At 43.4% G+C, this 15,442-nt stretch overlaps 2 protein-coding genes across 5 annotated transcripts in view; one reads left to right on the forward strand and one right to left on the reverse strand.

The window, feature by feature from the left end:
- Window positions 1-8,869, reverse strand: part of cdk15 (cyclin-dependent kinase 15) — a 66,644-nt gene extending 57,775 nt beyond the window's left edge. Inside the window, exon 1 of the mRNA XM_083758633.1 lies at window positions 8,681-8,869. Coding sequence (XP_083614759.1) covers window positions 8,681-8,726 — 46 coding nt within the window. The 5' untranslated portion in view covers window positions 8,727-8,869. The remainder of the gene's footprint in view (window positions 1-8,680) is intronic.
- Window positions 8,870-10,719: 1,850 nt separating this feature from the next.
- The window catches only part of als2b (alsin Rho guanine nucleotide exchange factor ALS2 b), a 45,974-nt gene continuing 41,251 nt past the window's right edge, over window positions 10,720-15,442 (forward strand). For all 4 annotated transcript variants that reach the window (XM_083758837.1, XM_083758839.1, XM_083758838.1 and 1 more), the window contains exons 1-4: window positions 10,720-10,840; window positions 11,902-12,007; window positions 12,993-13,138; window positions 14,145-15,142. In XM_083758837.1, coding sequence (XP_083614963.1) covers window positions 11,988-12,007; window positions 12,993-13,138; window positions 14,145-15,142 — 1,164 coding nt within the window. In that variant the 5' untranslated portion in view covers window positions 10,720-10,840; window positions 11,902-11,987. The remainder of the gene's footprint in view (window positions 10,841-11,901; window positions 12,008-12,992; window positions 13,139-14,144; window positions 15,143-15,442) is intronic.

The raw sequence follows: 15,442 nt of genomic DNA on the forward strand, positions 1-15,442 counted from the left end.
ATCAGGTTAAAATGTCCCATGCGCTCTCTGTGGCAGGACACACAGTCTGATGGGACGGGAAAAGTGGAGCAGCCCTGTGTGTGTGTGTGTGTGGGTGTGTGGGTGTGTGTGTGTTTGAGAGAGAGGGAGAGAGAGTGAAACGTTGGTCAGGCATAATGGCCTATGTAAAAGGCCCTAAACACAGAGCACTCCGTCCTCTAGTAAAGGATCAATGTGACAGATGTTTAGGCCGTTCTAAATCCATAACATTTTGTCCTCTGTTGTCCTCACACAACATCTGATGCCGCATAGTACATCCTAAAAGCTACTGTGCAAAACCATAACTTATAACTTAACCATAACATCATTCGAACTGGGGGACGCCCCACCCTGACAATAACTTGGAATTGTAGGCATCACATTTTGTTTGACCCAAGCTTGTAGATCGGCTACTTTCACAATGTTTGCCTCTTTCTGACGTACTATTTGACAATCTGTCATTAAAGGGTCTTAAATTGTCACTTATGATAGTGGCAGATAACAGAATGCACACACTTACAGTATACAGTATGTTGGTTTGTTTACTGTTGAGTGAGAAAACAAGGTTGCACATTAAGCTAATCAGAGTACAAGTTTAGAGTACAAGTAGAGTATGTTTAGTACAATACTAACACACTATTGTCGTTAAAGTTAGTCTCTCTCTCTGCTGAGCTCTATTGAGAAATATATATCCTGTGGTGCAGTATAGGACAACTATACTGCTTGACAAGACTGTTATCAAATCACATCACATACTGTAAGCCTATTGGATATGAATGGAATACTATGGCTTCTAGATAAACAAATGAACCACATGCGTGTGCTTTGGTAAATGGTTAGCAGTAATAATGTCAAGTACACCACCGTGAGTTGTAGTCAGTGCATGGGTTAAATAGAGATGCTCCGATAATCATTGAACGGAGATTTCCGTTTTGACACTCTTGACGCTCAGGGTGTTAAGTGGTATAAATGTTAGATATCAGATATATATCATTTAGCATTTTTGTGACAGGCCTAACCATTCTCCCCTTCCTCCCCACACGCAGGAACAGTTTTGACGTGGGTTTTGACAATCATTTTGGAAATATTCAAATGTTCCCCTTAGACACAAGATCGGTATCGGTCGATCATGAGAAAAACAATCGGTGATCAGAAAAACCTGATTGGAGCATCCCTAGGGTTAAACATACCATACCAGATGCATGGGCCTTTAAGCCTGTGTGAGTCACGTTAATGTATTACTCAGAAATCAGTAACGACAGCACGGTTACAGATGACAGAACTGAATATGAAAAATACTACAGATTTTTTTGCATTATTGATCCAATGCCACACACACTGTACTGTATGTTTCAATTTAGGTAATAAAACAAGCTCATTTGCTGCAGAAGATACTGCTCATGTGACTTTTCATCAACTAAAACCATATTTGGCTGATAACTCTCGGTAGCCATCAAAAGGAGGTGTCACATGACGTCACCTCTCTTCTCTCAGCTCTTTGGTTAACGATCCCTCACATAGATCAAACGGCAGCAGGTGGCAGAGCTTGTCAGCCCCTTGTCTGTAAAAACACACCTTTTTTCCTTTTTGTCTGAACCAAGCACATTATAGTCATCCATTTTTTTAACCTTAAATTGCTATTTTCATCAAATATGACTAAAACCAAATGGAATTTTATTGAAAAGACTATGATTAAAACGACATAAAGAATTGCTGTCAAGTGTCAACGTGCATGGTTTAGAAAAATGGCATGTTGATTAATGTGCATTGTCCCTGTCAAGAAACTGGTCCTATGCCGACATTTACTGTATCAAGGCCAAGGACCATGGTGTCCCAGGGGTCCCGCAGAGAGCCAGGAAATGCCGTGTGAGCAGATCCCCCTCCTCCCCCCCCCCCCCCCCCCCTTCCACAACTCCCATCTGTCAGTCCATCTATCTATCCATCCATCCATCCGCATCCATCCATTTGTTCGTCCCACTCTTTGATTTATTTATTCCTTCCTTCATTCCTTATTAATGTCCTTCATCGTCTGTCGGGTGGAAACCTTGTACGTCCAAAACTGGACTTCATACCTAGTGGTAGTCTTTCAGGATTAAAATTCTAAAATAGCAATAGTAGCTCAAAGCTTTTCGAGCTTACGGATCTGCAACTATTGGTGCTTTTGAGTGATGCTGTAGTAAGATCAAGTAGGGCGTTAATTTACAAAAAAAAATTGATTGGAGATTGGAGGTTTCTGCCCGACAGCAACGATATCTTTCTCCCCCATCTCTTGTGCTTTCGATCTTTCTTCTTAACCCACCCCTGTCTAAAGTCGTTCTCCTCCACCTGTGTGCCGGTCGGGGCTCATCAGTATTCACCGAGCGGAGCTTTTAACTGCGGGGAAGCGGCGAGCAGACAGCCTGCACGGGCAACTGTCAGGCCAAGCTTGTTAATCCCGAACCCACCTCCATGTGGCAGGTGGGGGGGAAGGAGCGCATGCACGCACATGCTCGCACACGCACACACCTACACAAACAGGTCTGTATTACTATACTTGTGAGGACATCAGCATTTTATGATGGCTATTTCCTGAATGCCATTTATTTATTTATTTTTGCCATATATCCTAATTCCTATTCCTAAACCTAGAGCCGAAAAATAGCAGATCTACAAGCTCACAATGTGTCACGCTGCGACATGTTGTGAGCTTGTAGATCAGCTATTTAATCGGTGCATGACACTGGCACGCATCGAAGTATAAATCATCTTTAACTCAAATTCCAAGAGAAAAGAATAGTCTGCAACACTGGTAATACTCAGCTCCACTAGTTTATTAAAGGGATTGTGACAAAGTTGTAATGTTTTCTGAGCTCAATTGCACCCAAAAAACCTGAACTTTTAACATTCAGTAGATTTTCTGTGGTCTGGGGTTTTCTGGCTCAAACAAGTGCTCAGATTTTCCTGCTGACCTGCAAATCCCATATATGACGGGGATTTGCCAGCAGATGTCACTGTTCTCACTGTTTTGCCTGTTTTCATTGCAGCTCAAAAGGCTCCACAGACAGAAAATATCCCAGACCACAGAAAATCCACTGAGTGAAGTTCAGTTTTTTGGGGTGTAATTGAGGTCATAAAACCTAAAATAAAAACGAAAAATAAAAGTCATGAAACCTTTCGATCACTACTAGGATCTTCTTCAGGAACTCAAATTCCAACCCCCTAAACCTAGACTTTGGATGTCTATGCCTGATCCTAACCTGAATATTTTTCTAATTGTATTAATCTATAAAAATGAAAAAATAAATAAGATTTTTTTCTCTTGTGAGTACCAGGAAAATGGTCCTCACAAACAATGTCTATTTCTCATGTACTTGTAAGTTGTGGCCTGTGGGGACATTTGGTACGCACGCACCTTAAATCAGATCCGCCTCTCTTGCGAGCCTTTTCTGAGCAATTAAGCATGATATATATAATAACACTTCCATCTAATTAATTAATTCACAACATTCCCATTTCTCATCCTGACAGCTCACTGTTGCAGCAGTATCATGTTGAACATTCTAGTAGGTCCATGGGGTATATCCGATGCATTAACATCGTTAACGTTCTACTACGACCACAGGTTATATCTGCTACATTACCATCTTGAACATTCTACGACCACAGGGCATGTCGCCTGCATACTGATTGAACCATGTCAATTGAATATTGCTATGCACTATTGACGATCTAAACTGTGAAAATTAGGGGTCCACTTGGGTTACATTTCTACACGTTTGCGGAGTAAAATGAACGTGATGGATTTGACTGTGTAGGAACTGAAAAGGTCATGTTGCTGTCAGCTGTAATTCCTGGATTTCTGCAGGAGCGAAGTACGTAAGAATTGTAAAAGAATATGTGAAATATAATCTACCGTAGCTTGCATTTCTTTGCCCAGCTTGTCTTACACATTCACGATAGGGACACAGGAATATTCCCTTTAGCGTTCATCTCTTGACTACACTTATCTACCATATATTCTACAGACAGGGATATGTATTTCCTTTCCCCCCTGGCTCCCATTCACCTATTGTAGCACTTTATCATAAATCAAGGTAGAGAAATGTGCATATTTGCCACATCTATTCTCAAGAATATATGCTTTCATCGTGATGTACCGGTATTCATTTTGGGAATACATTTTCCAAAAAAAAAAATATATAGCAAACAAAAATTGTAAGAATAAATATGAAATGTTACATGTTACAATGAAAACATGCAAGATAAACATCACATAAACTAGCAGTAGTAGTAGTACAGTATGACACTGCAGTATTACTACTTTGATTTAATTGTAAGCAGGTCTGGATGTAATGAGAGCCTGAATAATCTAAAATGTCCCCCGATGTACTATACTAGGCTTGCTGGTTGTGTACAGACATGCAAATACATTTGGCAAGTAGTAAGCTGCATGTAGGTGGACTGGTCGGACAGTGCGCGCGTGCGTGTGTGTGTGTGTGTGCGCTGGTGGGGGGGAGGGAGGTCTTCTGCTGATAATATTTTGGATATACTCAAAATACATTTTCTTCCAGGGTCCATCCAGGATCAGCCATTTCTTTGTACATTTCCCCCATGTGGGCACATGACAAGTGTCATAGTAAAAGAAAAAGCACCATTACCTAATCTCTGGATTATGCTACAAATATTTTTATTTTTTAGCTCTACTTTGAGCTGACTCCACCAGGCAGACACTGCCCTCGTCATCATGTCCCAATGTGGTGAATGTGCCTGCGTTACAAAATAAGGTGTCGGATATTGAAAAATACAGTCACCTATCCAAACGAATCGCCAGGCTTTGCCCCAGAGAATATGCTGAAAGATGTGTTTAATGTCAATGGTGGGCTGGAGTCATGCTTTGTTTTCTCCAGTTCAGTTCTCACAGACAGAAAGACTTACCTTTCTTTCCAACCAATTCAATTGATTTAGAATTCTATAATAAAATTCTGCAGCATCTCTTAATGCGGGCTTGTTCGGTGGAAGGAAACAAAATCATCGCCCACAGCCACAATTTGTCAGCATTTGACTGGTGGCTGTCTAGTAGTAATCTAATTCCCCACCAGATTATGGCATTAATAATTTGTTCATAAAAGCCGCTTGGAGTCAAAAGAATGTGTGATTCCGTTAAAGCTGTGTTGTTCTGGCTGCAGCTGCTGAGGGATGCATAATTCAGTGGTCAGTCTGTGAGGTCCACTGCCTATACCTGTCACTGCAGCCCACGATAACAAACCTACACGCCCCTGACAACCTGCTTCATCCTACACGCCCCTGACAACCTGCTTCATCCTACACGCCCCTGACAACCTGCTTCATCCTACACGCCCCTGACAACCTGCTTCATCCCTGGGGGGCACTCGTTGCCATCACTCTCGGGGGCCATCACTCTCTCTCTCTCTCTCTCTCTCTGCTCACATCACCCCCCCTGCCTACCGACCGTCATCTCTTCCCTGTGGTCCTTAAGGGTGTTCCAGGTGGTCCCCCAGCTAAATGAGTTGGGAACCAAATGGACCATTATATACTGTAGATCTTTAACTCTTGAGAGCGTAAAATTAAATGCACCCTTCATTTTACGCTCAACGTCTGTCTGCCTGTTCTCTCCTATGGTACCACATCAATACAGCAAGGAATTGTGGACAAAATCTTATCCAATGATAACAAAATATTCAAAGTTTTGGGTCTGAGAGGCTAAATCAAACCACCAGTCCATGGTTCAAATGCTGAATAAAGAATGGGCCTTGATCATAGATTACAATAGGGTGCATTTTGCATCCCAAAACGTAGTGTATAGTTAAGGGACGCAATAAAACAACGACCCCTGCATCCATGGGATGCACTACTGTACTACTGTACTGTTTTTTATTCTAGTTTATTTTGCTAGCTTTAGTTATAATAATAATTTCTTCTTCTGTTTTCTACATGAATATAACCACATTATAACCATATAAAATGAAATTGGAGTTAAATTCTGCAATTTGTAAAAAGATTTATGTATAAGAACAGAGAGATACAATACCACACATCTTATACAAACAATTGTCATACTTGAAAAGTTTGAAATTTAAAACATTAAATCTGAGTGGATAACGCTTTCATTTGTTTAACCACTTAAACCCTAGAAAACCTCCACCCAGGGCTCTATACTTGGTCTGCTCCTAACTCAGTGTACAAATGGAACCAAATGGATCTGTACACTCTCAGAGTTGAATTACCATTGATTTTACAATATCAATTGGGGTCCCAGAGATAAAAAGAATGCCATAAATGGTAGTCTGTCCGTAGCCTATAATGCATATCAAACGTGGGGTCCTTGAAATGAAAATGATTGAGAATCACTGCTAGAGCCGTATAAATCTTTTCAAATGGGGGTCCTTACTTGACATGGAAAGGTTTGAGAACCACTGATCTAGGGGGAAGCCCTATAGGGCCCTGCACCTTCATTAGCCATGGACCTCTTCGAGAGCTGGAGTGGATTTTTCCGCTTAGCGAGCAAAACAGACAGCCCCCCCCCCCCCCCCCCCCCCAGCACTTCCCACTCTCTACCGAGTAGCGTCTGCAGAACAGCACTGAAGTGTCACGTTCTTGCCAATTAAGTGGGATGCTGAGTGGAAATCGGTCCATCAGGAGTGTCATCATCTCTCCCCCCGCACGCACACACTCTATTGACACCTCACCCCTAACGAGGTGTTGTCGTTTCTCTCTACCAGCAGTTGAGTGTTGCCATGCCGACAACATGCCACAGTATTTTGTCCAAATGGATTTGTATTCTGGGACTGCTGTGTTAGGTTCTTGCTAGTACCTGCATACATTATCCATTACATTGTGTAAGTAAGGTCCCGTCTAATTAATTTGCTTGAGTAACACGCAAACACCTGCATAACATGTGACGTGTGAGAGCCCGTATAAACTATGATCCGAAGACAGGATACGGTAAGAAACAGGATGGATGAGAGCCAAAGCAGGGGGCACAGGGGCTGTCTGTACATCAGGGAATAAGAGATAAAAGGAGAGTAGATCTGATTCAAGAGACAGGCGGGGGAGGGTGCCAGTTCCACCATAATTGAATTATGCAAAATGAAAATCCAAGTCTGATGGGCATGAGCCACTCCTGTAGACTCCTATAGACAGCAATGTGAGTCCATATATGTCTGTCCCTGACTGTGTCCGAGTACGGAAATAGCGCTTGTTGACAACCAAGTGTCACTGGCGCACGCACTGGCGAGCGCGCGCACACACACACACACACACACACACACACACACACACACACACACACACACACACACACACACACACACACACACACACACACACACACACACACACACACACACACACACACACACACACACACACACACACACACACACACACACACACACACACACACACACTTTCTTATTCTTTTTTGACATAATTAAAAACAATGTAGGAAACTAAAAATAAAGGGACCCATAACAATGTGATCCACAAATGGGTCCAGACTCCGTGTTTGGGAAACACCTTCACTACACTTCCTGTGAACTCAGATCCGATTTATACTGTACTTGGTTACGCATAAATAAATGTGCACAACGCGTTGCGATGTGACGTGCCGTGAGCTTGTATACAGTACAGTAGATACTATTTTCGTTATGCAACACAATGTGCAACCAAATATAAATCAGGCATCACTTGTTGGGGCGGCACCACGTTTTATACAGTAGAAACCGGCAATCAGTATAATGTTGATCTACAGTACGTCGATTGATTTGCAGTGTCCCTGCACCTATTCTGTAAATGATCACACGTGATAGATAGTGTCTCAAAATACAGAAAAAACAATTTGTCTTGTTCTAAATATACGTACAGTATGAGATATTTACTACAGTACAGTATATTCAGAATTGCAACATATATTAAGTAAATGCACTTTAAATTATTTCAAACATAATATATTGTGCCTAATAAGAGACGAATAACAGTCTAAGTCCACACTAATTATACATAATGTATAAATGATGGATTAGAGGTCAGGACAGCTAGGCCTTTCCGGGGAGGAGTCAGAATAAATTATGGATTTAGACTGTTATTCGTCTCAACTGCTCAATTGTTCTATGTGTGAAATATACATGAAATATACTGCATAATTTGGGGGATATCAGTTGAGATGTTGATCATAGTGCAAATGCAAAGGATTTTGCAGTGTATGCTACAAAAAGTGTTGGTGTGCCTCTGCACCATCTGGCTAATTCTTGCGCAGCTGCTGCATCTTTTTAAATAAAGTTACTTTGATACAGGAGCACTTCACTCATTGTTTCCCACCGCTGAATATGCATACTGCACATGTCATGCACCCTGGACTATATCGCAGAGTGACAGAAGAACCCAAACAAAACAATCTACACAAGTGAGCAGCATTGCCTCTTCAGTCACCGTAGATGAAGCACCATTGTCACCAAGCTGAATTCCTGCGCAGCCACTTGGCAAGTAAAGTAATTATGACAGGAGACGCACTTCTGTTACAGTGCATTTCTCCCTCCAATGCTGACTACGTAAATTCAAACACTACTGTTAACTCTCCCCCTGTAGTGTGTGTGTGTGTGTGTGTGTGTCACCTTATCCCCGGACAACCTTAAACACCTGTAGGGGTTAGCGTGCCGCTGCTTACCCAGTCGGTGGAAAGCCTCCGTGGCTGCGTGGCGCAGGTTCTGCATGTCTGAAACCCCCCGAGCTGGTGACTGTGCGCAGCAGAGAGCAGGGTCCGCGTGCGTCGGTGTTGTTGGCGTCTAACGGGACTCAGTTGAACAACACGGCGGCAGCATCAGCAGCATCAGCAACACTCCCGCCAGTTTCTGCCTCCTCCTCGTCTCATCATCAACAAGCTGAAGGGCACATGAGAAGAGCAGGGATGCTTGCTAGAGTCTCTCCTCCTTTCAATGTCTTTCTCCTCTTTGTCCTTTCGCCTGAAGCTGTTCTTTTCTGCTCTATTAGGCTCACTGTTGCTCTCTTCCCCTCTCTATCACTCTCCCCCTCCCTCCCTCTCTCTCTCCGTTTTTCTTTCACTCTCTCCTCTCATGATGATATTACTCCCACCCTCCCTTATCTCTGTAACGCCCGCCCCATCCCTCCCGTCCCTCTGTTGCCTGTGACTGGACCAATGAGCAGTGACAGAATAGTCACCGGCCAATAGGGTGAGACTGAGCCGACATGAGGCTGGTGCTGGTATGTTTTGAAAAGGTCGGAGCGCCCCGGGGTGTTTTCCAATGCTGCAGTGTGTGTGTGTGTGTGTGTGCGTGTGTGTCACAGTGTGTGTGTGTGTGTGTGTGTGTGTGTGTTAGCTCCTGAGGGCTCCTAGGGGCACTAGTGAGACAAGTTTTGTGTTTACCTTGCCAAATGTACTGCATCTGCATCCATCCTGAGATTTGAAGCTGCATGGCATCAGCATTCTGACATCTCCATCTCCTGCCGGAAAGAAATGCAGTTTAAATACATTTGTTCTAAATAAATTCATAATTGAAGAGGAACTTAATATTTGAAGAGGAAAAAAGTAACAACCTACTGTTTCTATACAATTTGGGGAATGCTGTTGTTTTTGGGGGGTATTTCTCTTGATTAGGCCTATAACGTATTGTGTCAATATTTGTATAGAAGGGACCATGGGACAAGGTTCACATTATCACAAACTTCACAAATGAATTAGCCTTATAGGAACTACACAGTTGACAGTATAGCCTATGATGCAACGTAACGGTCTTGTATTTTTAATAACTTGATATGGTACAGCTGGGCTACTTGTTAAGTTGTTTTTGCTGTCAAATAGACCTAAATAAAATAAACTTATTCAAAGCAACTTACTGCAAAGTAGGCCTATCAAGCACAATTATGGTCTTGAACAGCAGGTGGCCCCAATAACCTTGGTTAACAAAATGTTCATCATAGACTGGATACGTAGCTATGCCGGAATACTTTTCATTTGGCTGTTTTTACACCTTTAACCATATCAAATTAAGAAATTAAACTCTTATATACGGACTAAACTCAAATAATAAAGTGGTGAAGGTAAATGCAGGTTAGAAAACCATGACAAAGCAGAAACATATCATTGCTTACCCATATACAAATCAAAATAACGTCACACCTGGTCCTTGCCGCCAATTAATAACGCTCGCGCTGTAACATAAGCCTATTTCAGGCTATTTGACTAATAACTCGACGTTATTTCGTTGTTGTGTGTCACATACAGTATCAACAATATCAACATACAACACGTACGGTCACCAGCTGTAAGATATGGAGCGGGTTCGTCATAGACTGTTCTGGATATTGGGACATGTTTTGACACGTTTTTTAATGTATGCAAACTCAAACTCATGCAAATAAAGTACGGTAACTGCATGGCCTATGACATGACACCCAGCTTCGACTTTCCCATTTTGAGTCCTCTCGTTTTCCGTTGTTCCGCGCATAAGGTATGTTTTTGCCTTTCAGAATTTACATTTTTTTTTAAATATAATTAGAAATGCCATACATGAATAATAATAATACATACACAATAAAATAGCCGATCTACAAGCTCACAACGGGCGCAAAGAACCGCGTTGTGAGCTTGTAGATCGGCTATTTTATGTATCCAAACTTGAACAGGACGATGTCTTGTGCAGGGACAAATAACTTACCCTATGCTCTGTCACAACAACACAGCAGCAGCCCTGAGCCCTCAGACAGTAGATGACTAAACATCTAACCAAGTACACACTACTGTAGCACACACACATGCACTGTACACACACATCTTGTTGACGGGAATCAATCTGCGAGCAGAGGAGCGGTGAGTGGAAACAGAGAACAAGATTGTCTGTAACTTCTTTATCTCGTCTGTGGATCCAACACCTGTGGCGTGACTAAAACGATTATTAGCCATAGCTAACGTTAGCTCAAAGCAGAGCCTGTAAATAGTACACACACAACAGTGTGTCTGCCTGGTAATCTAGGAGCTGGTAATGTAAGAGAGAGGGTGGATACGTGGGTGGGTGGGTGGGTGGGTGGGTGGATGGATGGATGGATGGTACCCTCGGTCCCAGCCTTACTCATCTGGACACAACCTGCATGGTCACCGTCCTGTGATGATTAATATATTTAGGTATGTGTTGTTTACTTTACACAGAAATATAGGGGGCTAGGGCATAGCAGTGCAAACATGCCCCCCCCTCCCCCTTGAGATGTCCCTAAATCGGAGTAAGGACGAGGTTAACCCTAGAATTAAATGATCACAGGCATTCTAGGTCTAGGACGAGGTGTATTTTCTAGTGAAATTGCTGCTATTTCTTTAGCCCTAGAATGGCTCTTGTTGTTCCATACAGTATGTGAAATACTGTATGTAACAACAAGAGCCATTCTAGGGCTACTATTTCTTGTGGTTAATCTTGCCATTACACTACCTTAGGGGCCATATTCTGGTTAGTATAGCCTAACAAGTACACATATAAATCAGACCTTTTTCTTGAATTATGATTTATTGTGGTATTATATATTATTATTATTATTATTATATAAAAGTCCCAGCACATAAGACATACCCCTAAACAAAAATAATCAGTCAGCCAGTTTGTACACTGGTGGCTGGCTTGCGTATGACCAAGAGACATGACTTTCTTGACATTCTTGACATCCCATTTTTGTTTTTGATTGCTTTGCAGTTACAACCCCACCGGGGGCACTATGCTAAGTAAACAAGAAGTGAGTGTGTCTGTTGTCTGTCAACATTAAGCTTAAAACCTGTTTGCCTATTAAATGCCTTGTAGACACTAGACACTACAGACGGACCAGATGTTGGCAGTGACTCTGCAAAGTCAATAGATTAATGTCTTCTTCTCTTTGATCGTTGTATAGGTTGACATTTAGGAATATATTCGGGAGGCAGGCGACGAGGCAAGTGTCATCATCGATGTTGAGATGTTGACGAATAGACCCCAGTGATGGAAAGCCAGAGAAAGAGGTATGTGGACCCCCTCCTCCTTCATTTAAAGAGGCTTATAAACAGTGGTGGAAAAAGTACTCGCATTTCTCTTTTAAGTAAAAGTATTAATACTGCAATGTAGAAATACAAGTTTTACAAGTAAATGTCCGGAATTGAAAATCTACTGCAAAAGTATTGGCATCAAAATGTACTTTTCCAAAAGTGAAAGTACTCACACTCACAAGTTTTCAAATGTATAAAATCTTTAGAAAATAGCCAAGCTACCAGCTCACAATGCATTGTGAGCTTGTAGCTTGGCTATTTTAAAATGGCTGAAATGTACATGGCTAATGTAAGTGTTTAATGTATGTTTTGTAATAATAATAATAAAAAATGTACAAAGTAGGTAGTAACTCAAGTTTTAAAATAAATGTAGTGGAGTAAAAGTGCAATATTTGCATCCGAGTAGAAGTAAAAGTATTTGAAATTCAAAATACTCAAGAAATACCAAAATTGTAATTAAGTAGTTCCAACTTAGTTCCAGTACTTTCCACCACTGATTATAAATATGTTTCTTCTACTGTGCTAAATAGATGTGATGTGATCACCATGTGACAGCCCTCAGATAGACTGTTGCTCAACACTTCTCTTGCAATGCTTCAGGGTTTTTCTTCATTTGCCTTAGTTGGAACATACATGGATAATTACAATTCTCTCAGTCCCACATTGTTCTTTTTAAGCTATGATGATACATGCCAAATGCATGTGAGTTCATCAATGGAGGTGCACTGATAAATAGTCAGCGTTTGTAACTTTTCACCCGGCATTTTGACTTGCGGATAGAGTTAGTTTCGTGTCACATACCACTTCCACTTAAAGCTAATTTTGCACTAACTTCAGTGACATCTGTTCCACATAGTATTACAACTTTGTGTTGCTGAACCTTCGGACACGTGTGCGTGCGTCTATCTCTCTGTCACAATGACTCAGTCACTAAGTGCCTCTTCTGATTCCCGAATCCCAGCTCTGAGGAGGACAGCTCCGGGGAGCGAGGCCTACTCTACTCCTGGAGGGGTTACTCCTACAGCCTCACCCCAGAGAGACTGCTTCTGTCACGGCCTGTCCTCCAGGCAGCCCTGGGCACTCGGCATGGGGTCCTGTTGGTGGAAGGTAAGACTTGTCATGTTTAACATGCGTCACTCATTGCAGAGTTCAAATGTGGTGACGCAAGGTTTATATGGAGATGCCTGCCTATATGCTTTATTAACAGTTTGCAGAATTACAGTACATTTCAAGCACAAACTCAATACAAAGACTGTTAACTGTGAGTGGACGACCCAATTAAGCATTACACTTGTTTACAAGAGGGTCCACCGTGTTCAATTCATCAAAACATTTAGAGACGTACAAATAGACACTTCTATACAGTCAAAGAACAGAACAGGAATTCATCATAAAGGAGGTAAAAAGGGAAAAGAAACATATACAGTGAGGGGAAAAAGGGGGTGGGGGGGATTCCGATTTTACGGGGGCCAGTTTAAATGGTAACTACCGGTATGTAACTAATAACTGTTTAACTGTCACTAAAGCTAAGTGATATATCAACAGCTTTCAAATAGAATGGTACAAGTTTTGACTATGGAAATCATGTATACTGTCACTGGAGACTTCTGCATGTGGTAACACGTCATTTTATAGTGCCCCTATTCAGTGTATAAACCGCTACATTAAACTACAGCGTACTTTCCCACGTGCGTGGCTCGTAAGTTAAATGAAAGGAGAAGAAAGCAAGCACAGGTATTTGTATTTGTATTTATATAGGCACTGTGCATATATACATAAAAGTACCTGGAGGATGCTTATGTGTGACTACTGGCATTCTTTTGCTTGCTGTGAGAATTAGTGTCATAATACTTTTTACGAGTGGTGCAACCACTCCCTTACTAGCTGTGTGGGTGGCTGGCTGGCTTGCTGGCTGGGTAGCTGGCTGGCTGGGTGCGTCTGAGTACGAAACCAGCACACACACACACACACACACACACACACACACACACACACACACACACACACACACACACACACACACACACACACAGTCACACACACAGAGATGCACCACTCACTTCACACGGGTGTGATTCTTTTAATCCCTAATGATTGTCTTGTTACCGGACAGGAGGCCAGGTGTACAGCTTCGGCCAGTTGCCCTGGAAACAGAGCCAAGCGCACGAGCCAACAACGCCGGTTCTGGAGAGCGCGCTCAGCGGGCAGCGCGTGGTCTCAATAGCGGCCGGGGACCTCCACAGTGGCGTGGTGACGGAGGACGGGGGCGTCCACATGTGGGGGGACAACTCGTCTGGGCAGTGCGGCCTGACGGCGCTCAGCACCGTCCCCAACCCCACCCCCGTCGCCCTGCTGGACTCGGACACGGCCTGCTTCCCATCGCCGAACACCGTCCCCGTCCTGGAGCTGGCCTGTGGGGGCCGGCACACCCTTGCGCTCTCCTCCCAGCACGAGGTGTGGGCCTGGGGCAGCGGGTGCCAGCTGGGCCTGGCCGCCGCCTCATCCTTCCCCGTCGGGAGGCCGCAGAAGGTGGAGCACCTGGCGGGCAGGTACGTCCTGCAGGTGTCGTGCGGCGCCTCTCACAGCCTGGCGCTCGTGCGCTGCGCCGGCGCCGGCGAGCCCCGCCGACCCCCACAGGACAAGTGTGGACAGTGTCACCAGCTGCTGTACACCATGACGGACAAAGAGGACCACGTCATCATCTCCGACAATCACTACTGTCCCCTCGGCGTGGAGATAGCCAGCGGAGATGGGAAGCTGCAGGCGCCCGCCGCCTCCGCCCAGGGACTCAGAAGCTCGCCGTCAGAGCCCATCCTCTCCTCCCACACCTCCACGTCGTCGATAACTGCGGCTCCCAGCGCTTCCTCCTCTACCCTGGCTTGCGACCCCTCCCGCCCCCAGGGCCCAGAGAAAGGAGAGTCGGCGATGGCCAACGGAGAGCTGCCTGAACATCCCGCCCAGGTAGACTGCACTCAGTCCGCGGACGGTGCTGCTGCTAGTGCCCCGGGCAAGAACTCGCCCTATCCAGACGAGCAGGCTGTCAACGACTATCTGCGGAAGTTGTCAGACCACACTCTCATGGAGCAGACTGCAAAGTCGCACTCTTTACAGGTTAGTCATCTGGAAGCTTGACCCTCTTGCATAATTAATTTTCTCGCTACATGTGTTTTGTCGCTTTCACATTGGTATCTGTTTTAGCTCAAATTAGCTGGAATCTGTTTTCATTTGCCAAAGAATGATTTTCATCAGCATTGTCGGGTCAAGTTGACTTTTGACCAGTGTACATTTTGACAGCACATTTTGAATAAAATTTCATTTAGTTTTAGTCATATTTTAGTCATCTGAATAGTTTTAATCAACTTAAATATTATACGATTTTTGTGGTCTAAATCTACAGTTGATTTTGTCTAT

This window comes from Protomyctophum parallelum (genome assembly GCF_964188405.1).
Source record: "Protomyctophum parallelum genome assembly, chromosome: 23".
Taxonomy (NCBI): domain Eukaryota; kingdom Metazoa; phylum Chordata; class Actinopteri; order Myctophiformes; family Myctophidae; genus Protomyctophum; species Protomyctophum parallelum.